We start from the raw sequence: 20,379 nt of genomic DNA, 5'->3' as shown, positions 1-20,379 counted from the left end.
AACAATTTGCATAGATAAGAAATGGATTTGTCACGTGGCAGAATTCAGTTCATTGGTAGGATACCGGAAAGATTCAGTAAGTCTACAAGGAGATTGTTTACAAAACGCTAATGCGACCTATTCTAGAATATTGCTGAAATTTGTGGGATCCATACGAAACATATTCTTTAAATACAACTCACGTGTATAAAAAAGCTTCAAACGTCTGATTAGTAACGCAAATGAGTTAATACGTCGAATATTTAACGTTAAGCGTATAAGAGAAGAAATTATGTAGATACATTAAAAAATATTCAACAGACAAGATCGCACAAGACATTTTTTATTTAAGACAAGCGGTTTCAACAAACAATCAGGTCTTAAAATCCTTTGTTGTATAAAATGTTCATTTTACGGTGATCTCGCGCACAAGATGTCAAATGGATAAAAATAGCACAGTATATGAGGTTTGTCATCGCTAAAATATTTAAAGACGTAATAGTCTGACGTGATACCATGTAATTTCTTATTCTTCGTTCCAACTCCTCTCTCCACGTAGATACCAAAATATGTTGTATGTGCTCTATTTAAAGCAGCCCACAAACCAGTTAATAAGTTTTAGAAGTTAAGTACTAAGCACTATAAACTGTTTGTATATGTGTATATGAGTAGAGATCTTAAGGTAAATAAAGGAATTTTTTTAAAAAAGAGCTTTTTAGACGTACTTTATGTAGTCGAAAATCATGTTTAGTTGTGTTTGCTACTTATTTCGCAACACGCATATGAAAACTATACACCACTCAATAGGTGCGTCCCTCCTTAAGTCTCTCTATTTCCGAAAAGACATCACAAAATCATTTGTTCCAATGGTGCTCTAGCCTCTCCATTCACTTTGGCAAAAAGTCCAGACCGAAGTCTTCCTCTGGTTAGCTTTGACGCCTACACGGAAGGCAACCAGAGCAGCTTGGCAATACGCGTGGTTGCTAACCCTTTATCAAGCAAGTGCACAGGGGCATATTGCGTTTTACAGAAGGGACAGCTCGAGGTCTTGGGGTTAGCGTTGCTGCTTTTTGACCTCTGGTCCCAGGTTCGATTCTGGCCGTGTTTGCGCGTTGTCCTCATCATCATTTCATCAATATCGATGCGCAAGTCGCCGAAGTGGCGGCAAACAGAAAGAGTTGCACTAGGCGGACGAATTCCCCAGAGGAAGAGCCAGGCCCAAATGCCATACGCACATTTCATTTCATTTCACAGAAGGGACAATGAAACAGAACATTTCTGATATTTGAAGCAGACAAATATTGCCCCTGTGTATGATGAAAAGTTAAGAGACTTGGACAGGACACTCTAGTGTAAAAAGTTGCATCAAACCAGTTTTCACACTAAAGACACCACCACCACCAACAACAACATACAACAAAATTAACAGATTAGATTTAAACAACCTGATATTTTTGGGTAATTAAAGCTCAATAATTAATTTACTACATTTTAACAGCTAATGTAAGAAGTGTGACCTGGAGTCATCACAGATAAAAACATCAAATACTACTCCCTTGAGCTGATTCATTATGGAGGAAATTCTTTTCAAAACTGTCATCGTAATCCGGGGACTACTATTAGAATGTATTAGAAACATTAAGTATAAGGGGCGTTCAAAAAGAAACGACACAGAGTCTGGAATGCACAAATCGGTGACAGGAGGGTAATATCGTGGCGTGTGTATCGAGGTGTGGCTCCGACCAGAGCGTGGAAGTTCACAGCCCATCAATAGAGGCACGCGTGCACGTCACGTGACTATACAGAGCTAGCAGCAGCATGCATCAATCGTCTGCCATTTTGCAATAGTAGATGGCAGTAGCGTTAAGTGTTGGTGCAAGTGGTTAGTCGTAAGTGTCATACATTAATCATAGGCATTTGTAAACATATCGCCATCAATAATATCAGTCGATTTGTGATTGTGTCAAAGTTGTTTTCGATTGAATATGTCAACTTATGAGCCCAGTTCTCGTCATTTGCAGGAAGTCTCAATTCTTGCTTTGATTTGAAGAGGGTCATAAAATGATAGGTAAGACCTATTAGTGAAAGAACCTGCAGATATTGATTTCAACGCTTCAAGAACGGTGATTTTGACGTCGAAGACCGACATGACGGTGGAAGAGCGTAGGTCTTCGTAGATACTGAAACCTATGGAAGCTGTCACATGAGACCGTTACCGAAAGCAGTTGATGCGTTTGAACCGAATACTGAAAGACAAACGGCCACAATACAACGATAGACATGAAAGGCTGATTTTGCAACATGACAATGCTCGACCCTGTGTTGCAATACCCGTCAAAACATACTTTGAAACGTTGAAATGGGAAGTCCTCCCCTATGTGCGTAGTCCCCAGACATTATTACCTCTGACCACCACCTTTTTCGGTCAATGACACACGGACTGGCAGAGCAGCGGTTCCAGTCGTTTGAGCAAGTACAAAATTGGATCGATTAATGGATTAATAGGACCGTTACTGTTTACAATATTCATGAATGATGTAGTCGAAAGCGTCGGATGCTCTCTAAGGGTGTTCGCAGATGATGCGGTTGTCTATAACAAAGTAGCAACGCCAGACGATAGTAACGATTTGCAGAATGACGTCCTGAGAATTGATGAATGGTGCAGGGTCTGGCAGTTGACCCTAAACGTAAATAAATGTAACATACTGTGCATACATACGAAAATAAATCCACTGCTGTATAGCTATACCGTTGATGAAAAACCGCTGGAAACAGTATCAGCCGTAAGATATCTAGGAGTAACCATTCAGAGTGACCTTAAGTGGAGTGATCACATAAAACAAATAGTGGGAGAAGCAGGTATCAGACTCAGATTCATAGTATGAATCTTAAGGAAATGTAACTCATCCACAAAGGAAGTGGATCATAAGGCGCTTGTTTGACCGACTCTAGATTACTGTTCATCTATCAGATAGGACTGACAGAAGAGATAGAGAAGATCCAACGAAGAATGGCACGTTTCGTCACTGGATCGTTTAGTCGTCACGAGACCGTTACGGAGATGCTCCATTGGCAGGCGTTACAAGAGAGGCGTTGTGCACCATGGAGAGATTTACAACTGAAATTTCGAGAGAGCACTTTCCGGGAAGAGTCGTACAACATATCACCTTCACCCACATACGTCTCGCGTCATGGCCATGAGGAGAAAATTCGAGAAATTTGGGGTAATACACAGGCTTACCGACAATCATTCTTCCCACGTGCTGTTCGCTAGTGGAACGGGGTTGGAGGGCTCGGTTAGTTGTACAACCTCCGCCACACACCATTTAGTGGCTCGTGGAGTATGATGTAGATCTCCTCGAAAGACGTCCAATTCTTCTGCCGTGGGGTTCGGATGCAGCCCAAAAGATATGAAGAAATAGTGGCCAGCGATTGCCATTACTTCGAATAGCAAATTTTTTGCAAGTTTTTCACAATAAAGCCTTGAACTTCGAGGAGAAACGGCGGAAGCAAAGTTGTAGACCTAATAGTTGCAGTACAATAAAGATTTTAGCGTCATTTTGGTATACATAAGAAGTCTTTTATCGAAACTGTGAAACACAACCGAGATAAAGTTTTGTATTTCGTCAAGTCACCAGAGCCCCTACACTGACGCGTTCTTTGTGACGTCATCCAAAGATATATAATTGGAGACACCATGTGTCGACGCAGCAGTAGTGTTTCCTATGAGAATGAGTCATCGAAGAGCGTCTAGTGGGGACGATGCATGATCTTAGGGCACCACTGCTTGGGCATTCCGTCAGAAACATTTCACGAAGCCAGCTGTCAGCTATGTTATTGTGTCGGGGAAGCACTTAAGCCAATCATTGCTCCGGTAGGCCTAAGAAGGATACTGACAGGAACAGCCAAAAGCACGCTGTGCGGGGCAAAACCGTTGGGGATTCTTGTCAACGAGTACGTAACGTCATTCAGAGCGCTGAAATCGACGTCGTCATTGCTCCTTAGAAGAGTTAAATGTGTTTTCTTTTTTGATATTATAATACCTAATGACGTAATCACATGCGCGTGTACGAGGTATGACCATAAAATAACGGGGCTGATGTTGTCACAGGAAGTATACATGCGCCAAAGATGAACGACCGACAGCGCTGAAGAGGGCAGCCTTATAAGTCGAATGCGCCATCTCTGGTGTTTATAGACCAAACATTGCGGCCGTGGCCTTCCTTTGTTTCGCCGGAAAAGTGTAATAATTGGGCACCAAATTATCATGAATTTTCACATAAAACTTGAAAAAAAAACAGCTACTGAAACTAGTCTTTTACTAAAAGAAGTGTATGGTGAAGAATTTTTACGATGTATGCGAGATTTTGAGTGGTTCGAGCGTTTACAAGCTGGCTGAGAAGATGCTGAAGATGGCTGATGCGCGAGACACTCTACAACATCCAAAAACGGATGAAAATATCGAAAAAGTAGGTAATCTGATTCGATCTGACCGTCGGTTGATATTTGATCGATTAATGAAACTGTAGGAATACACAAACAATGTGTAAGGCACGAAACAGGTGTCGAAAATTCTCACGATCGAACAAAAAGAAACTCGTGAAAATGTTTGTACTGATACATTAAATACCATTTAAAATTATCCTAGTTCCTTGGAAAGAGAGACACCATATAATAAACCTTGGTTGTTCACTTATGATCCAAAATATAAGCGCCAATCCACTCATTGGAAACGTCCAACTTCATCGAGACCGGATAAAGGTCGAATGAGCAAGTCGACATTCAAAGCGATGACGACCGAATTTTTTTTCGATATTCATGTAAGTGTGAATCTTTACAGGGTTCCTGGTGGTCAAGCTGTTAATGAACATTACTACATTGAAGTTCTTGCTTAACTCTGTGAGAAAATAAGAAAAAAAAACGACTAGGTACCGGCTCATACTGCATTGCCTATTAAGAGGTTTCTAGTTAAGTACAGCATCCCAGCGTTAGACCATCCAGCTCATTCGACCTAACCTAGCACATGTGACTTATCTATTCCCCAAGGTCAGAACTGGATTAAAAGGAATAAGATTTCAGTCCGTTGAAGCAATGAAAGAAAAAGCGGCGCGGGTCGTCAAGGAGCATCCAGAGCAAGATTTCCAGCACTGTTTCCAGCTTTAGAAAATTCGCATAGAGAGTTGTAGGAATTAAGGAGAAGAGTATATTGAGGGTGACAATAACTAAATACGTATGTTTTTGAAATAAAATGTTTTACGGCAATAGTCTTGTATTTTATAGCCACATTTCGTATGGTATTTGTTGTATGCATAGTTAGCAATATTGACGCCAGTGTGTTGCCGTGACGTAGGAATTCAACAGGAATGGTGCGCTGATCTGACGCGGGTTTTCTTTGTTTCTGGCTGAGGGAAAAATGACTGCCGGCGTTTATGAAATTGGTTTACATGGTAGTAAGTTTTGGAAATTGTGGGAACAGTTATGATTCCAACATCGTTTGCTTCAACAAGATAACAGCGTAGCCGAGGAACTGCGGACCATTTCGTTGTTTTTCGAAGAGAATCATATGAATTTGCTGGAGCGACCTACTCATTGTCGCAACATGAACGTCATCATACGCCTTTGGGGGAATTAGAGCCTAGATAATATTCATTTCTAGCCCCTCCAGTAAGAATTAGGATTAGTGATAGTGGTGAAAGGATATATTGATGGGATTCGCTGATGATACAGTATTTACATTCTCCGTAAAAGTGACTAAGAATTACAGGACCTGTACAAAATGAAGAGTCCATTGTGCACAAAACATAAATTGAAAGTAAATCAAAGAGGGATAAACGTATTGAGAAACAGTAGAAATGGGTCTAGCAATAAGCTTAATATGAAAATTGAGAACCATATTAGTAGAGGAAGTGAACATTATTTGTTACGTTGGAGGGAACGTAACGTACGGCGGATGAAGCGAGAAGGACATAAGAAGCTGATTAACAGAGGCAAAGAGAGCATTCATCGCCAAATGAAGTCTACTAATATCAATTATATGTCTTAATTGAATAAAGACTGTACGTCTGTAGCAGAGCATTGTATAATGAATCATGGATTGTGGAGAAAGCGGAAAAGAGGAGGTCGAAGCGTCTGAGATGTGATGAAGGATGCTGAAGCTAGTGGACTGATAAGATAAATGGAAATGATCTTCACAGATGGGGCAAGAAAAGAAATATGAGGAAAAGACTAAGCGGAAGAAGGGATAGGATGATAGGACATGTGCAGAGGGTAAACACTGTAGGGGACAGAGTGAGATTGTGATAAAGCCAACAAATAACAGAGGTCGTTTGGTGTGAGAAGACGGAAATTCGTGAGGATGGGGGAGGGTGGTGGGGTGGAGGAGAGAGGGAGGCATTAAACAAATCGGCGGACTTATGACATAACAGAAAGAAGAAGAGAACGTAAATTACATACCAGATTGATTCACCGAAAATTCGCGCAACAGCTATTCACCATGCTTCAGAAGGAAAGTGAAAAAAGCGTTTGCGGCGTTAATGAAAAGTCTTTCTAGAAGATTAAATGTTGTAACAGCAATAAATTAAGATCCAAGAAGCAATTACGTAGATGAGGCTGGAATCAACGACAATGGGTATGGAAGTTCTTCTGGCATACAGCTTAGCCACAGTCCAGTCCAACGTTCTATGGCTGTAGGTAATATGCTACATTCATGACTGCGTATCTGTGCGGTTGAAGACTCTGAAATCATTCCTAACATATGCCTTACAGCTTACCCTTAAAGTTATTATTGTTCTAAATGATTTCAGTTCTTGTGCTGCACTATTTTCCTTGCACGTACCCGACTGTGTAGCAAGCGCGTGCATCGATGCTTGGTTGGAGAAGACAGCGTAGAGAGGTACTCACCCATGCAGGGGGCGTCCTTCTTTTTCTTCTTCATTTCGTTGTACTCGGCCATGCACTGCTGCTCTATCTCGACTACCTCAGGCCGCCTTGTTGGGCATGAGAAACTCTGGAAAGTAAAGTGAGATTGTACAGCAGTCGTCTCCAATGGCCTATAGCTGAGACAAATTAAATTAAAATACTGCTGTAAATTCACACCTTTCTCACAATAAGTATCCTTGTTTTAACGTTCACAGTTTAAAGATTGTATCGCAAGGGAAGACAAACTGCTAGCGCACAACAATGAAGTACACTACTACGGACCAAAAGGTAATGAGTAATTTTCTTTATTTTTGAATAGTAATCTTTGTTTGTAAATACACTCCTGGAAATTGAAATAAGAACACCGTGAATTCATTGTCCCAGGAAGGGGAAACTTTATTGACACATTCCTGGGGTCAGATACATCAAATGATCACACTGACAGAACCACAGGCACATAGACACAGGCAACAGAGCATGCACAATGTCGGCACTAGTACAGTGTATATCCACCTTTCGCAGCAATGCAGGCTGCTATTCTCCCATGGAGACGATCGTAGAGATGCTGGATGTAGTCCTGTGGAACGGCTTGCCATGCCATTTCCACCTGGCGCCTCAGTTGGACCAGCGTTCGTGCTGGACGTGCAGACCGCGTGAGACGACGCTTCATCCAGTCCCAAACATGCTCAATGGGGGACGGATTCGGAGATCTTGCTGGCCAGGGTAGTTGACTTACACCTTCTAGAGCACGTTGGGTGGCACGGGATACATGCGGACGTGCATTGTCCTGTTGGAACAGCAAGTTCCCTTGCCGGTCTAGGAATGGTAGAACGATGGGTTCGATGACGGTTTGGATGTACCGTGCACTATTCAGTGTCCCCTCGACGATCACCAGTGGTGTACGGCCAGTGTAGGAGATCGCTCCCCACACCATGATGCCGGGTGTTGGCCCTGTGTGCCTCGGTCGTATGCAGTCCTGATTGTGGCGCTCACCTGCACGGCGCCAAACACGCATACGACCATCATTGGCACCAAGGCAGAAGCGACTCTCATCGCTGAAGACGACACGGTCTTGGCGTGCATCCGTGCGTCGCTGCGGTCCGGTCCCAGGTCGACGGGCACGTGCACCTTCCGCCGACCACTGGCGACAACATCGATGTACTGTGGAGACCTCACGCCCCACGTGTTGAGCAATTCGGCGGTACGTCCACCCGGCCTCTCGCATGCCCACTATACGCCCTCGCTCAAGTCCGTCAACTGCACATACGGTTCACGTCCACGCTGTCGCGGCATGCTACCAGTGTTAAAGACTGCGATGGAGCTCCGTATGCCACGGCAAACTGGCTGACACTGACGTCGGCGGTGCACAAATGCTGCGCAGCTAGCGCCATTCGACGGCCAACACCGCGGTTCCTGGTGTGTCCGCTGTGCCGTGCGTGTGATCATTGCTTGTACAGCCCTCTCGCAGTGTCCGGAGCAAGTACGGTGGGTCTGACACACCGGTGTCAATGTGTTCTTTTTTCCATTTCCAGGAGTGTACAATTATATTTAAGTTCTTTTGTTACCAGTTTCAACCATGTCAAACAGCTGCCTTGAGATGAATGTTTAGCACAGTAAACATAGCCTCGTTGAGGGTCACGCATTGTACTCACTCTATTTTTCAATGTCTCCAGTCTTTGCTGCTGCTGCCAAACCGCTCCCAATCTTCCTCTACTCTGTCGATCCCCGTATACCAACTACTTTTGAAACTCCTCGATAGTTGTTTTGTTTTTCTACTTTACTATTACTCTCAGAGAAATTTTGTTAGGTTCTAATACTTAACATAATTATAAAGTTTACCTTACACCCATTCGAAGATTTTTAAACAACGTTTTGAAATATTTTTTCCATTTTTCGCTGCTTCTGCGCTAGGCTACCACAGTTAAGGAAGTGATGAGTGTTACAAAGGAGTTAAGTGAAAAACGAAACGCTAGTAGATTAGTGATATATTATTCTGCATTGAAAGTTCATGTCGTCATGTTTTATGTTTCCCGTCGTTTCTTAGTTTCTTGTGTATTGTTGGAGATGTGTTTCGTGTAATGAAGGAGTGAGCGACCTTTTGTTACTCGCGGGCCACACTGACATAATTACGAGAGCGTGCTCAAAAGCAAGGCCTCCGAATTTTTTATATGAAAACTCTTAAAGCTTTTTTAATAAAACAAACGTTGGAACTCTGCTCTCTGCTGCTAGAGGGCGTCGGCCCTTGTGGCCGAGCGGTTCTAGGCGCTTCAGTCTGGAACCGCGCGACCGCTATGGTCGCAGGTTCGAATCCTGCCTCGGGTATGGGTGTGCGTGATGTCCTTAGGTTAATTAGGTTTAAGTAGTTCTAAGTTCTAGGGCACTGATGACCTCAGATGTTAAGTCCCATATTGCTCAGAGCCATTTCAACCATTTTTTGCTACAGGGCTACAAACTGTAGCTTGTAACAAGGCGGTGTGTAACGTAACTACGTCGGCGCTTGCGAAACAACGCAAACAAGAGGCACCCTCTCCGTCAGGTTGACAATGCCAGATCACACACGAGCGCTGCGACATCTGCATCAATCCGACGTCTTGGTTTCACTGTCACAGATCGTCCTCCATACAGTCTACATTTACTACCAACCGATTTTCATATTTACAAAACTTTACATTCGAGGGCTTCACTTTGATAGTGAAGAAGCGGTGCAAGCGGAAGTGACGTTGTGGCTCCGTCGACGAAGTCACAGGCAAAAATACGGAGGCATTACTTTTCAGTAGGCCCTCGTACTGAAGCCCGCGAGCCGCCTCGTCACGTGACCCGACAGCAGCGCTCTCGGCGCATTACGTCAGAACTACAAAGTCCGTGACATCATGTCTATGGGGTAACGTTCCGAGATGAATAGCACACTACTGCCACTGTTCAAATCGCCAAATTTCGAAGGAAGTCGGTAATTTTCGAGCCACTGTCGCTTTCTATCAGAGTGTAGTACAGACGTAAGCAGTAATTAGTGAGTAACGAATGTGCTGTCGGCATTGATCCAGCAACGAAAGTACTTCTCTCCGTACCCCTTCAAGGTAGTGAGCTATTTCCTCAGCACTTGAGCACGTGGAGCATAACTTCGCATTCATACTCTTTGTTGTTCAAATCCAGCGGCGGCGAAATTGCGTTGTGCATGCGTGGAGTAAGCTAAACTTTCACTGGTATGCGTCACGACCTGCAAACCCGAGGCGAGCCGTGCGTCGGCAGAAATATCCGAAAATAAGCCCAGGGCGGAGTACAACGCGAGCGCCTCTCTCTCTCTCTCTCCCGCCCATGAATTTCTTCCGCGGGCCGGACTGAAACCAATCAAATGGTTCAAATGGCTCTGAGCACTATGGGACTCAACTGCTGTGGTCATAAGTCCCCTAGAACTTAGAACTACTTAAACCGAACTAACCTAAGGACAGCACACAACACCCAGCCATCACGAGGCAGAGAAAATCTCTGACCCCGCCGGGAATCGAACCCGGGAACCCGGGCGTGGGAAGCGAGAACGCTACCGCACGACCACGAGATGCGGGCATGAAACCAATCGCGGGCCGCATTCGCCCCGCCGGCCGCCGGTTGCCCACCCGTGGTCTGATGCAACTAAATGAAAGGCTGTTTGTATTGTGCCATACGTGTTTCTCCTCTTTTTATTTGTGGAGCGTTTTCTGTGGTGATTTGCGATCTTATTAATGCATATATGCCGTCCTGGAGTTATACTTGGCTGATTTTTTGGTTTTCAAGCCAAAATACAGTGAACGGTGAAAGTGAGGGTTTAAGTCGAAATGTGTTCGAAAAACGCCGAAAATCGGACATCCTGTGTACGCTGGCCAACTAACATGGGAAACTCCCCATAGCACCCTTCGGATTTAGTTGTAAAATGGCCCCAGCGGATAGCCCCCTCAAAAACTGAACACAGATCAAGCAGGAAAACGGGAAGAAGTTTACTGAACTGTGGAAAAAGAAGCAAAATAGAAAAAGTAAACGCTCGAAGCTCAAGATGTGCAACAGCGAGAAAACTGCAAGTATAACGGTGTTGTGGTTGTGTGGTCACGGTGTGGAACTGCAGAGGGGGGATCCGTGTTCAGTTCTCCCTCGAGCCCAACTTTTCTTCACAAATTTAGGAACTGTCTGTCCCGTCATTGACGTGTCTATTCTCCTTCTGTAGCCTTGGCAATTTTCATGCTATACATTGGTTATAAAATATAAGTCATGTGGTAAGAATGTTTTACCGTCGCAAGTAAATATGTTGAACAGTAAGAGCAGGTGAGATGCCACATAAACCTCTCACAGAATTGACAACAACAAATAAACGGGTGTGAACTATTTTAGAATCAAGGAATTCAAGAGTCAAAACTTCCAAAACGGAACGCAAAAGTCATAACATGTGGTACTTGTGTAGAACGAATAGAAGGTACGTAAGTTTGGAGGTTCTATCCTTATGCCTCGCTGCTGAAAACGGACGTTACGCCACGGCACAGAGACAGATTTGAATACGACGAACAGACACGCTAATGACAGCACGGACAGCTCATAATCTAGAGAAAAAAAAATGAGGCAGTAGGGAGATTCGAGCACAGATCTCCTCTTTCGCAATCCAACAACACGCCCGCATAACTACAACGCCAGGGCATTCAGTCGCTCGATGTTGCACGTCTTGAGTTTGGACCGTTCACTGTTTATATTTTGCTTCTTTTTTCACAGTTCAGTATACCTTCTTCCTATTTTCATGCTTTATCTGTGTACAGTTTTTGACGGGCTATCGTACCACTAAGTCTGATGTGGGTGCCGTGGGGTTTTTACCTTGTGAGAACAATATCACAAACCGCTTTACAAATAAAAAGAAGCGAAACACTTATGGCAAAATATACCAATGGTCGTTTATCTGTGGAATCAATTGTTCGTATGGCCAGCGGTTTTCAACCGTATTTTACAATAACATATGTCTGGCAACAGCTAATTTTAGGGTATTTCCTGGGGCAGACGTGAACTGTGGCCACAAGTTACTGGTTATGAACTACACACTAAAACTAAAGAAACTGCAAACAGGTATGAAATTAAGGAGATGGGACCTGCATAAGATGAAAGAACGAGAGGATATATTGAATTTAATTCATGACAGGGGAAAATATAAAAATGCAGCAGGTGGAAGGTAATAGAAACGTCTAAAAAAGGAGATTGACAGAAAGTACAAAATGGCTACGCAGGTTCAGCTAGAGGTTTTAGAAGCGTATTTCACTAGAGGAAAGATCGATATCGGGAACAGGAAAACAGAAAGTACAAAACGACTAAGCAGGTACGGTAAGAGGATTTAGAAGCATATTTCACTAGAGGAAAGATAGATATAGGGTGCAGTAAAATGAAAGAGATCTTTGTAGAAAAGAGAAGTAGCTTTACGAATTTCAAGAGCTAAGATGGAAAACAAATTCCGAAGCAAAGAAGGGAAAGGTGAAAATTGAAAGGACTATGCAGAGGGTCAGTACGATGAACTTGAAGGCGTTATTATAGAAAGGGAAGAGGGCATGGATGAAGATAAGGTGGGAGACATGGTATTGCGAGAAGAATTTTACAGATCATTGAAAGACGTTGAAAGGTGGCTACACTGAGCCACAGCGCCAAAAATCGCGCCAGAGAGAGTATTGTTCCGCCGCCTCCACTGGCAGTGCTCATTGAGAGGTAGCGGTAGGCAGTTCTTGCCGAGAAGTTGTGGTGGACACTGATTGTAGCTGAAGTCAGAGTGAGATGCGGTAGTGGAGAGTGTTGTTCCATGTTTATGCAGTTATTTGATGGGAGAGATATCAGATGTTGTTCCAATGGAGATATTGTAATGATCTGAGTGCTTTTCGTCAATATAAATTAAGGTAACTAACTACTGTTCTTTATTTTCTTATTATTTGTGTGTCCTGAATAATGTGTCATTGCGAGTTCGGTCAGCAGGGCATCTGGCTTGTGTTCTTGTGTTGGAGTGTGGTTCTGATTTTCTTGCGCAATTGTAGTGTTTCTAACTTTCTTTTATCACGTCAGTATGATTGGTATTTGGGATTTCTGGTCTTGTTGAGGAAGAACCGTGCCAGATGTGTACGTTGAGTCATACTTCCACACACAGAACAGCTACACTTGTGCTATGTTGGCTTCGTAGATTTTATAGTTGCTGGGGACTTAATTAATTAATTGTGCTAACAGAAATTTTCTTACATTCTTGTTGTCATTCTAAGCAGTCAGATTGCGTACTAGTACTAGTCAGGGCCAGCCGTTTACGAAACAGCGTAATCGGACATACAGCGACAGAAAATTAAAAAGTATTTGCATTGCATTCTTATATCTTTATTTAAATTAAGCCCCCATGCACGTGTCGACCGCTGCTTCGGATCGTCCCTTGGAATTCTTCTGATTGGAAAAATAGTAGACAGTAGTATTGTTGTAGTAATTTGTAGTTTAGTAATTGTAGTCTAGATTGCATGTGTAGATTTGGTAATTGTCATTCTTCCAATGGTATTTCATAATTTAATTTTGTTGTCTTGTATACGCGTTTGACAATCTAGTGCAATTATTTCAATTCTTCGTTAATCGTGTTTGAGGGAAACATTTCATGTAAATGGTATTGTTGGAGATAAAGAGTCATTGTGTGTAATTTTCATATAGTGACGAGTTTTGTATATTTTGTAAATGATTACGCGATCAATGAATAAGGCAAAAATAATGAATAGTGAGAATAATGAAATTGTTGACATGGCGAACTCGCCAACACAGGACAACAGTATGATGGATAATGAAGTGGAAAACAATGTAATAAGTCGGGAAAATAGTCCGGAACCAGTTCAAGGTTTTTCTCAATCAGAAAATTCACAGAATACGAGAGTAACGATAGAAGATTCTGGAATAGTATCGAACACAGATAGCCTTATGGCTATGCAGAAGGAAGTTAGTTTTACGGGAAATGTTAGGGGCGAAAAGAATTTCGAACAAGTTAATCTGGAGCAGTTGATGAGTGCAATATTAAATTTACGAACTGAATTAAAAACAGATAGGGGAACAACGGAGCAGTTTCGATCTGAATTAAAAACAGAGATAGGGACAATTAAGACACAGATGGGAACAATGGAAACACGGTTAGACTCACTGGGATCACATATGGGAACAATGGAAACACGGTTTGGATCTGAATTAAAAACAGAAATGGGAACAATGGAAACACGGTTAGACTCATTGGGATCACAGTTAGGATCTGAATTTAAAACAGAGATTGAAACTTTGGAAACACGGTTAGACTCACGAATAGGGACATGTTTCAAAAACATGAAAGATGAATTAAAGAAAGAAATTAGAGAGGAAGTACAACCGATTTTGAATTCTCACAATAATAGATTAATTGCAGTAGAGATTAGACAAAGGGAACAGGATAGAGAACAGGAAGAAAGAGATTGTGTGATAGTACAAAAATTTTCAGAGTTAAATTTACAACGTGCAAAGGATAAGGAAGAAATATTTGAGAGAATCGAGGAATCCGTACCAAATGACAGATTAAATAACCTAACACAACAGTATGAACAGTTAACTACCAAATGCGTTAATACTGAAACGCGAGTCGCGACACTTACGGAAGACGTAAATAAACAGAAAGAACAAATTGGTGACTTATCGGAAAGAGTGGAGGAGATTTCAGATAAATTGACAAATCTTAGTTTAAATGGGGACAGAGATTCAGATGACACAGCTCCATTGCCATTTTCAGAAACCGAAGAGTACCAGAGCATAAATAAACATGTTGAAAATCAGGGAAAATTTAATGAACGCGTGAAAAGGGAATTTGAGGCATTAAAAAAGCAAGTCAAACAAATTGAAGTCGAAATCGTAGGAAAAGACGGCAAAAGAAATTTAGAATCACAGATACCAGAGGGGTTTGAAGAAAATAATTTGTTTCATTTACGGGATGCAACAAGAGAGCGCCAGGCGCGCGAACTTGACAATAATCGACCTTGGGACTGGGACAGACGCGGTAGGTCTTTGTCGCCACGAGGCGAAAACTTTGACTATAAACACTTTTTGACTGTTCGGAAATTTAAGATCTTCCGCAATTCTAAGAATGACATACATCCATGTTCATGGTTAGATCAATTTATGTACGCACTTCCACCAAATTGGCCACTAAGTCACAAACTGGAATTTATGTGTGGATATTTAGAAAACGAACCGGCGACGCGGATGCGCGCACTCATTAGAGATTGTAATAATCTGAATGATTTTTATCATGCATTTTTATCGGCATACTGGTCCGAAAACACACAAGACAGAGTCAAACATAGTCTGATTATGCAGCGTAATTTTAAACAGTCTGAGTTCCGCACGCCGGCAGAATACTTTGAAGACATGATTCGAAAGAATCAGTTCCTTTCCAACCCTTACAGCCCGACTGAATTAATTCGCATTTGTTTAACTAAGCTGCCACAATCCGTAAGACAAATTGCTTTAGCCGGAAGATGTAAAGACGACATTGAGACTTTTAAGACCTTGTTACAAGAACTTGAGTATGACAACGACGATGGGACTTCCTGTAATTTTTTCAGTAACAGTAATTACAGTAGATTTTCAGAGAAAATGGATAGTGATCGGAACGGGCGTTATATGGGTAATTTTGACAATGACAGACGTAACAGACAGGACAATAGATACCAGCCTTATGACAATAACAGACGTTCTAACAGAAATTACACAGACAATTATAATAATGGTAATTCGTACCGGAATGATCAATCATACGGAAACAGTAATCGGTATTATCAAGACAGAAATTATTCAAACAGTAATAGAAATTCTTACTACAGAAATAATCCGGGTAGTAGATACAACAATAATTTCAGAAGTGACAGTCGAAATTACACAAGAAGTAGCTATGCAGACAGACAGGAAAACAGAAATTTTAATAACAGACACAACCAAGAATTCGTATCTAACAGACAGGAGGGACCTAATTGGCATCCTCCACGTGACAGAACTTCAGAGAGACAAGTGCAAATCGTAGAAATGGATCCGCGAAGTGACGCGAATAATCAAAGACGTGACGCAAACAATCGACAATGACTTGTAGCTTCGGCTTCTGGCAGCAGTATAGACGGTTCAGAAAGTAATGACACTACGGCTTTACACTACGTACGCCTGGAAGACATGAGAGACATTTTGTTAGACGAAAAGGAAAATAATGTAGACGCATTTTTACATCCTGTTATTGAAGTATGTGTGGGTAAGAATAAGTTCACTGCAGTTTTAGATTCTGGGAGCCCATTGAATGTCATTAGTGAATCAGTTTTTCGTATATGTGAAAGAACTATTGCCTGTCCTGTGTTACCTATTTCTAAAACTACAATTCGAGGAGCGATTTCTGGAAAAGGTGTAGAAGTTAAACAACAGACCAACCTAAATTTCAATTGTCAAGGATACGAATTTTCTGCTAATTTTATTATTGTTCCATTACTCAGCACACAAATTATATTAGGTATGGAGTTTCTTAACGCACATAAGGCAATTTTGAACTTTAAAGAGGGAAGTGTGAATTTGACTGTTGCCGGAATGCCGAAATGTTTGAAATTTTTCGAGTGTTTAACAAGATCTGAGTCAGATACAAAATGTTTAAGGTTTCTTACTTCTGATGTTTTCGTTGAGCATTATGACGACAATGTGTTTATTCATGACAATGACAATAGATACAGAGACGCGATGGATGACATAATTAATAGCGAAGAACTAATTAATGAAAAGGTTAAGAAAGCTGAAGTGCCAGATGACGTTGCAAGAGAAGAGCTGCACCAAATTTTGACTTCACATGCTACAGTGTTTAGTCATCACACGGGAACTATACAAGGCTTACAATATTTATTTAAAGTAAAAGAACACACACCATTTCGCGGGAAAACGTACGCTATTCCTTTGGCTTACAGAGACAAGGTTAAGAATGAACTTCAGTACATGTTAGATCAGGGCATTATTGAGCCTGCAGTCAGTCCTTATACCAGCCCATTGCACGTTGTTCTTAAAAAAGATGGGTCGATTCGTTTGGTTCTGGATTCCAGACAGATAAATAATATCATCATTCCTGAAACTGACCGTCCACAAAATTTAGATGAACTTCTTCAACATTTTCATGGAATTAAAGTTTTATCCACGATTGATATGCGCGCAAGCTTTTGGCAAATAGAACTCCACCCTGATTGTAGAAAATATACGGCCTTTCTAGCCTTTGGTAACTGTTACCAGTTTCGGAAATTACCGTTTGGACTTACTGTATCTTCAGCAGCATTCATTCGTAGTTTAAACGAAATTTTACCTGTTTATCTTCGGGACAATATTACTTCATATGTTGACGACATTCTTATTGCTAAACATTGTTGGAGTGAGCACAACAAAATTTTGGATTCATTATTACGTATTTTTGCAAGAGTTGGCATTACAGTGAACTTAGAAAAATCCGAATTTGGCCGTTCTCAGGTGAAATTTCTCGGTCACATTATTTCTACAGAAGGTATTCTTCCTGATCCAGAAAAACTTGACGCTATTCGTAATTATGCTGTTCCTACCACAAAACGTGATGTTCGTAGTTTCCTTGGTGTCTGTAATTTTCTTAGGCGCTTTGTTAGATTGGACAATTTGGCCACACCTCGTTTATGTGAACTATCCGGAAAGAAATCTAATTGGTGTTGGGATGAGGAAGCTCAGTCAGAATTTGAACAACTTCGTGATGCCTTAGTTGCTGCTCCACTTCTTTCACACCCGGATTTATCTAAAGATTTTTGTTTGGCGACGGACTCATCATACAAAGGGCTAGGTGCACATTTATTTCAAGAGATAGAAGAAAACGGCGTTGTAGTACAAAAGACGATTGCATTTGGAAGTCGTGTTCTCTCGAAATCAGAAAAGAATTATTCGATTACGGAACTTGAAGCTTTGGCTGTTGTTTGGGCCTTTACAAAATTTCGCACATTTTTGTTTGGCAGACATACTAAGGTTTACACCGATCATCGAGCTCTGGAGTTTCTTATGTCGACAAAATTAACTCATGGCAGATTGTCACGATGGGCGTTGTACCTACAGGAATTTGATTTTAGTATTGTTTACATACAGGGTTCTTCAAATATTGTTGCTGATGCTTTATCACGTGCACCTATGGGTTTGAAACAAAGTGCTGAAGAGGACTGCAAGGAAAACAATTATTGTTTGATGTATATTCAAGGTGTTGCGTTTGAGAACTTTATTTCGTCTTCGCTCCAGGACATCGCTAAGGAGCAAAATAAGGATCCAATCTGGAAGGACATTAAGGAGAAGTGGAAGAGAAAGGAAAGCGTAGCGATTAGACAGCATTATTTAGTTCGCAATGACATTCTTTTTAAACGAAAATCGGTCGACAACTCTGTTTGGTTAGTTTGTATTCCTGATGAGTGGGTTAATAAGCTGATTTGGTATACGCATTTCAGTTATGCACACTTTGGTCCCAGAAAATGCTTTCATAAATTACGAGAAAATTGCTACTTCAATAATATGGAAAAACGTATTCGATTTGTTCTTGCCAAATGCAAATTATGTCAAAAGGCTAAACCGCCGACAGTTTCTCACAGAGCACCGTTGTTTCCTATCATTCCAGCAAAATTAAAGGACATGGCTGCAGTTGATTTGTTCGGTCCAGTGGTTCGATCTACTAATGGTTTTGCGTACATTTTCGTAGCAGTGGAGTTGACATCAAAGTATGTGTGTTTTACACCGTTACGCAAAGCAACAGCTCGTTCAGTATCTAATGCTTTCATCAAACATTTTCTTAAAGAAGTGGGTCATGTTGATAAGGTTATATCAGATAATGGATCACAGTTTCGTTCTAAAATTTGGCTTCGTACTCTACAGCGTCGTAAAATTAAACCAATCTTCATTTCACTTTTTCACCCCCAATCTAACGCTTCAGAGAGATGGATGAAGGAAATCAATAAATTGTGTCGTCTTTATTGTCATCAGAATCACAGAACTTGGGATCAGTATCTTCATATTTTTCAAAACATTCTGAATGAACTTCCTAACGACTCAACTTCTTTACCGCCTATACTGATATTAAAAAACAAAGCACCGACAAATCGCATTTCTGAAATAGTTCCTTTTCCGCCTTCACGGAAACTGCGGCATTCTGAAGTTGTCAACCTGGCTCTACAAAATATTGCATCTGCGGCTGCTAGAAGAGTGAAATCAGCAAAGCGTCCTGGTCGTTTAAAAATCTTGTCAGTTGGTCAGAAGGTGTTAATTAAGTCTCACCGTCTGTCTCACAAAGGAAAAGGCTTGTGTCGGAAATTTTTTCTGCTTTATAACGGTCCATATAGAATTCGCAAATTTATTCATGATAACACTGTCGAAGTAGAAACTCTGAAATCACGACGCTCTAAGGGAATACATCATATATCCAACGTTAAAATTTTTGTGGAATGATATACTTTTGAAAAACTTTTTGTAGAATGACATACTTTTGAGGAACTAACAGCTACATGTAAACATGCGGAGAGTACAAGGATACTGCGCTGTGTTTTGGCGGCGGCACATACTCAAAGCAACAGTCAAGTCTGCGCGCCGCACAGGGCAGTCGTTGACCGCAAACAATTGCTTTCTACGTCACGCGCCTACAGCTGATCGAGCGCTCGGTGCGAATGCACTGACAGCCGTAAATAAATACACAGTCTAATTTCTCCGACTAAATTCAGTATAAAGCTATAGTGACTTGTTGAATTCTGTTATTAACATTCAGTATTTTTCAGGATACGGTTCTATAAAATATTTAAGAACTTCAGGTAAATTCTGTGCGTGTCCGACGTTAAGACGACTTGCTATCGAGAAAATTTCAGGAAAAATGTCATTTCGAAGAAGAAAGTAATAAACTAAAAAGGTAACTATTAATTGAGTTTATTTTTCAGGTAACATATTTCCACTTAGGTACGTACTTTAGACGTAATTTGCTACTCGCGATTACGTGATTCATACTTTGTGCTAATTACATGTTCTATGAAATTACTTGTGAAGCGACGTGCTTGCGTACGTTAACTGATTTTGACAATTTTTATTAATGTACTGGATTGTAACTTGTGTATACTATGCATCGCTTGGCTGCACTGCTTTTTCACTGATGTCATATTTTTAATTATGTGCCTGCTGTGCCTATTTATTTAAATTATAATGGTCACCTGATTAATTGTGCTGATGTGGTTAGGTATGTAAGTTATACTTTGTGATTTATCTGCTTGCGCCTTCATGTTTACTTATTAAGATACGATGCTAATGACCTGTTTAGTACGTAAGATATATGTTTACTGCTATGCGTATGGATTGCACATTTACACATTTCTGCTTGTTGTCATAACTATACTTTAATTGGGTATATAGAAATGCTGTTGTACTGTGTATGAACATAGAGTTTAGGTTACACTATGGTACTAGTTACAG

General features: G+C 41.2%; 1 protein-coding gene across 1 annotated transcript in view; it reads right to left on the bottom strand.

The window, feature by feature from the left end:
* Positions 1-20,379, bottom strand: part of LOC126174884 (uncharacterized) — a 134,023-nt gene that overhangs the window by 48,464 nt on the left and 65,180 nt on the right. The window contains exon 4 of the mRNA XM_049921304.1: positions 6,880-6,985. Coding sequence (XP_049777261.1) covers positions 6,880-6,985 — 106 coding nt within the window. The remainder of the gene's footprint in view (positions 1-6,879; positions 6,986-20,379) is intronic.

The sequence above is a fragment of the Schistocerca cancellata genome, chromosome 1, assembly GCF_023864275.1.
Source record: "Schistocerca cancellata isolate TAMUIC-IGC-003103 chromosome 1, iqSchCanc2.1, whole genome shotgun sequence".
Lineage (NCBI taxonomy): Eukaryota > Metazoa > Arthropoda > Insecta > Orthoptera > Acrididae > Schistocerca > Schistocerca cancellata.
Note: the sequence above shows the minus strand (reverse complement) of the source record. Positions and strands in the feature narration are given on the sequence as shown.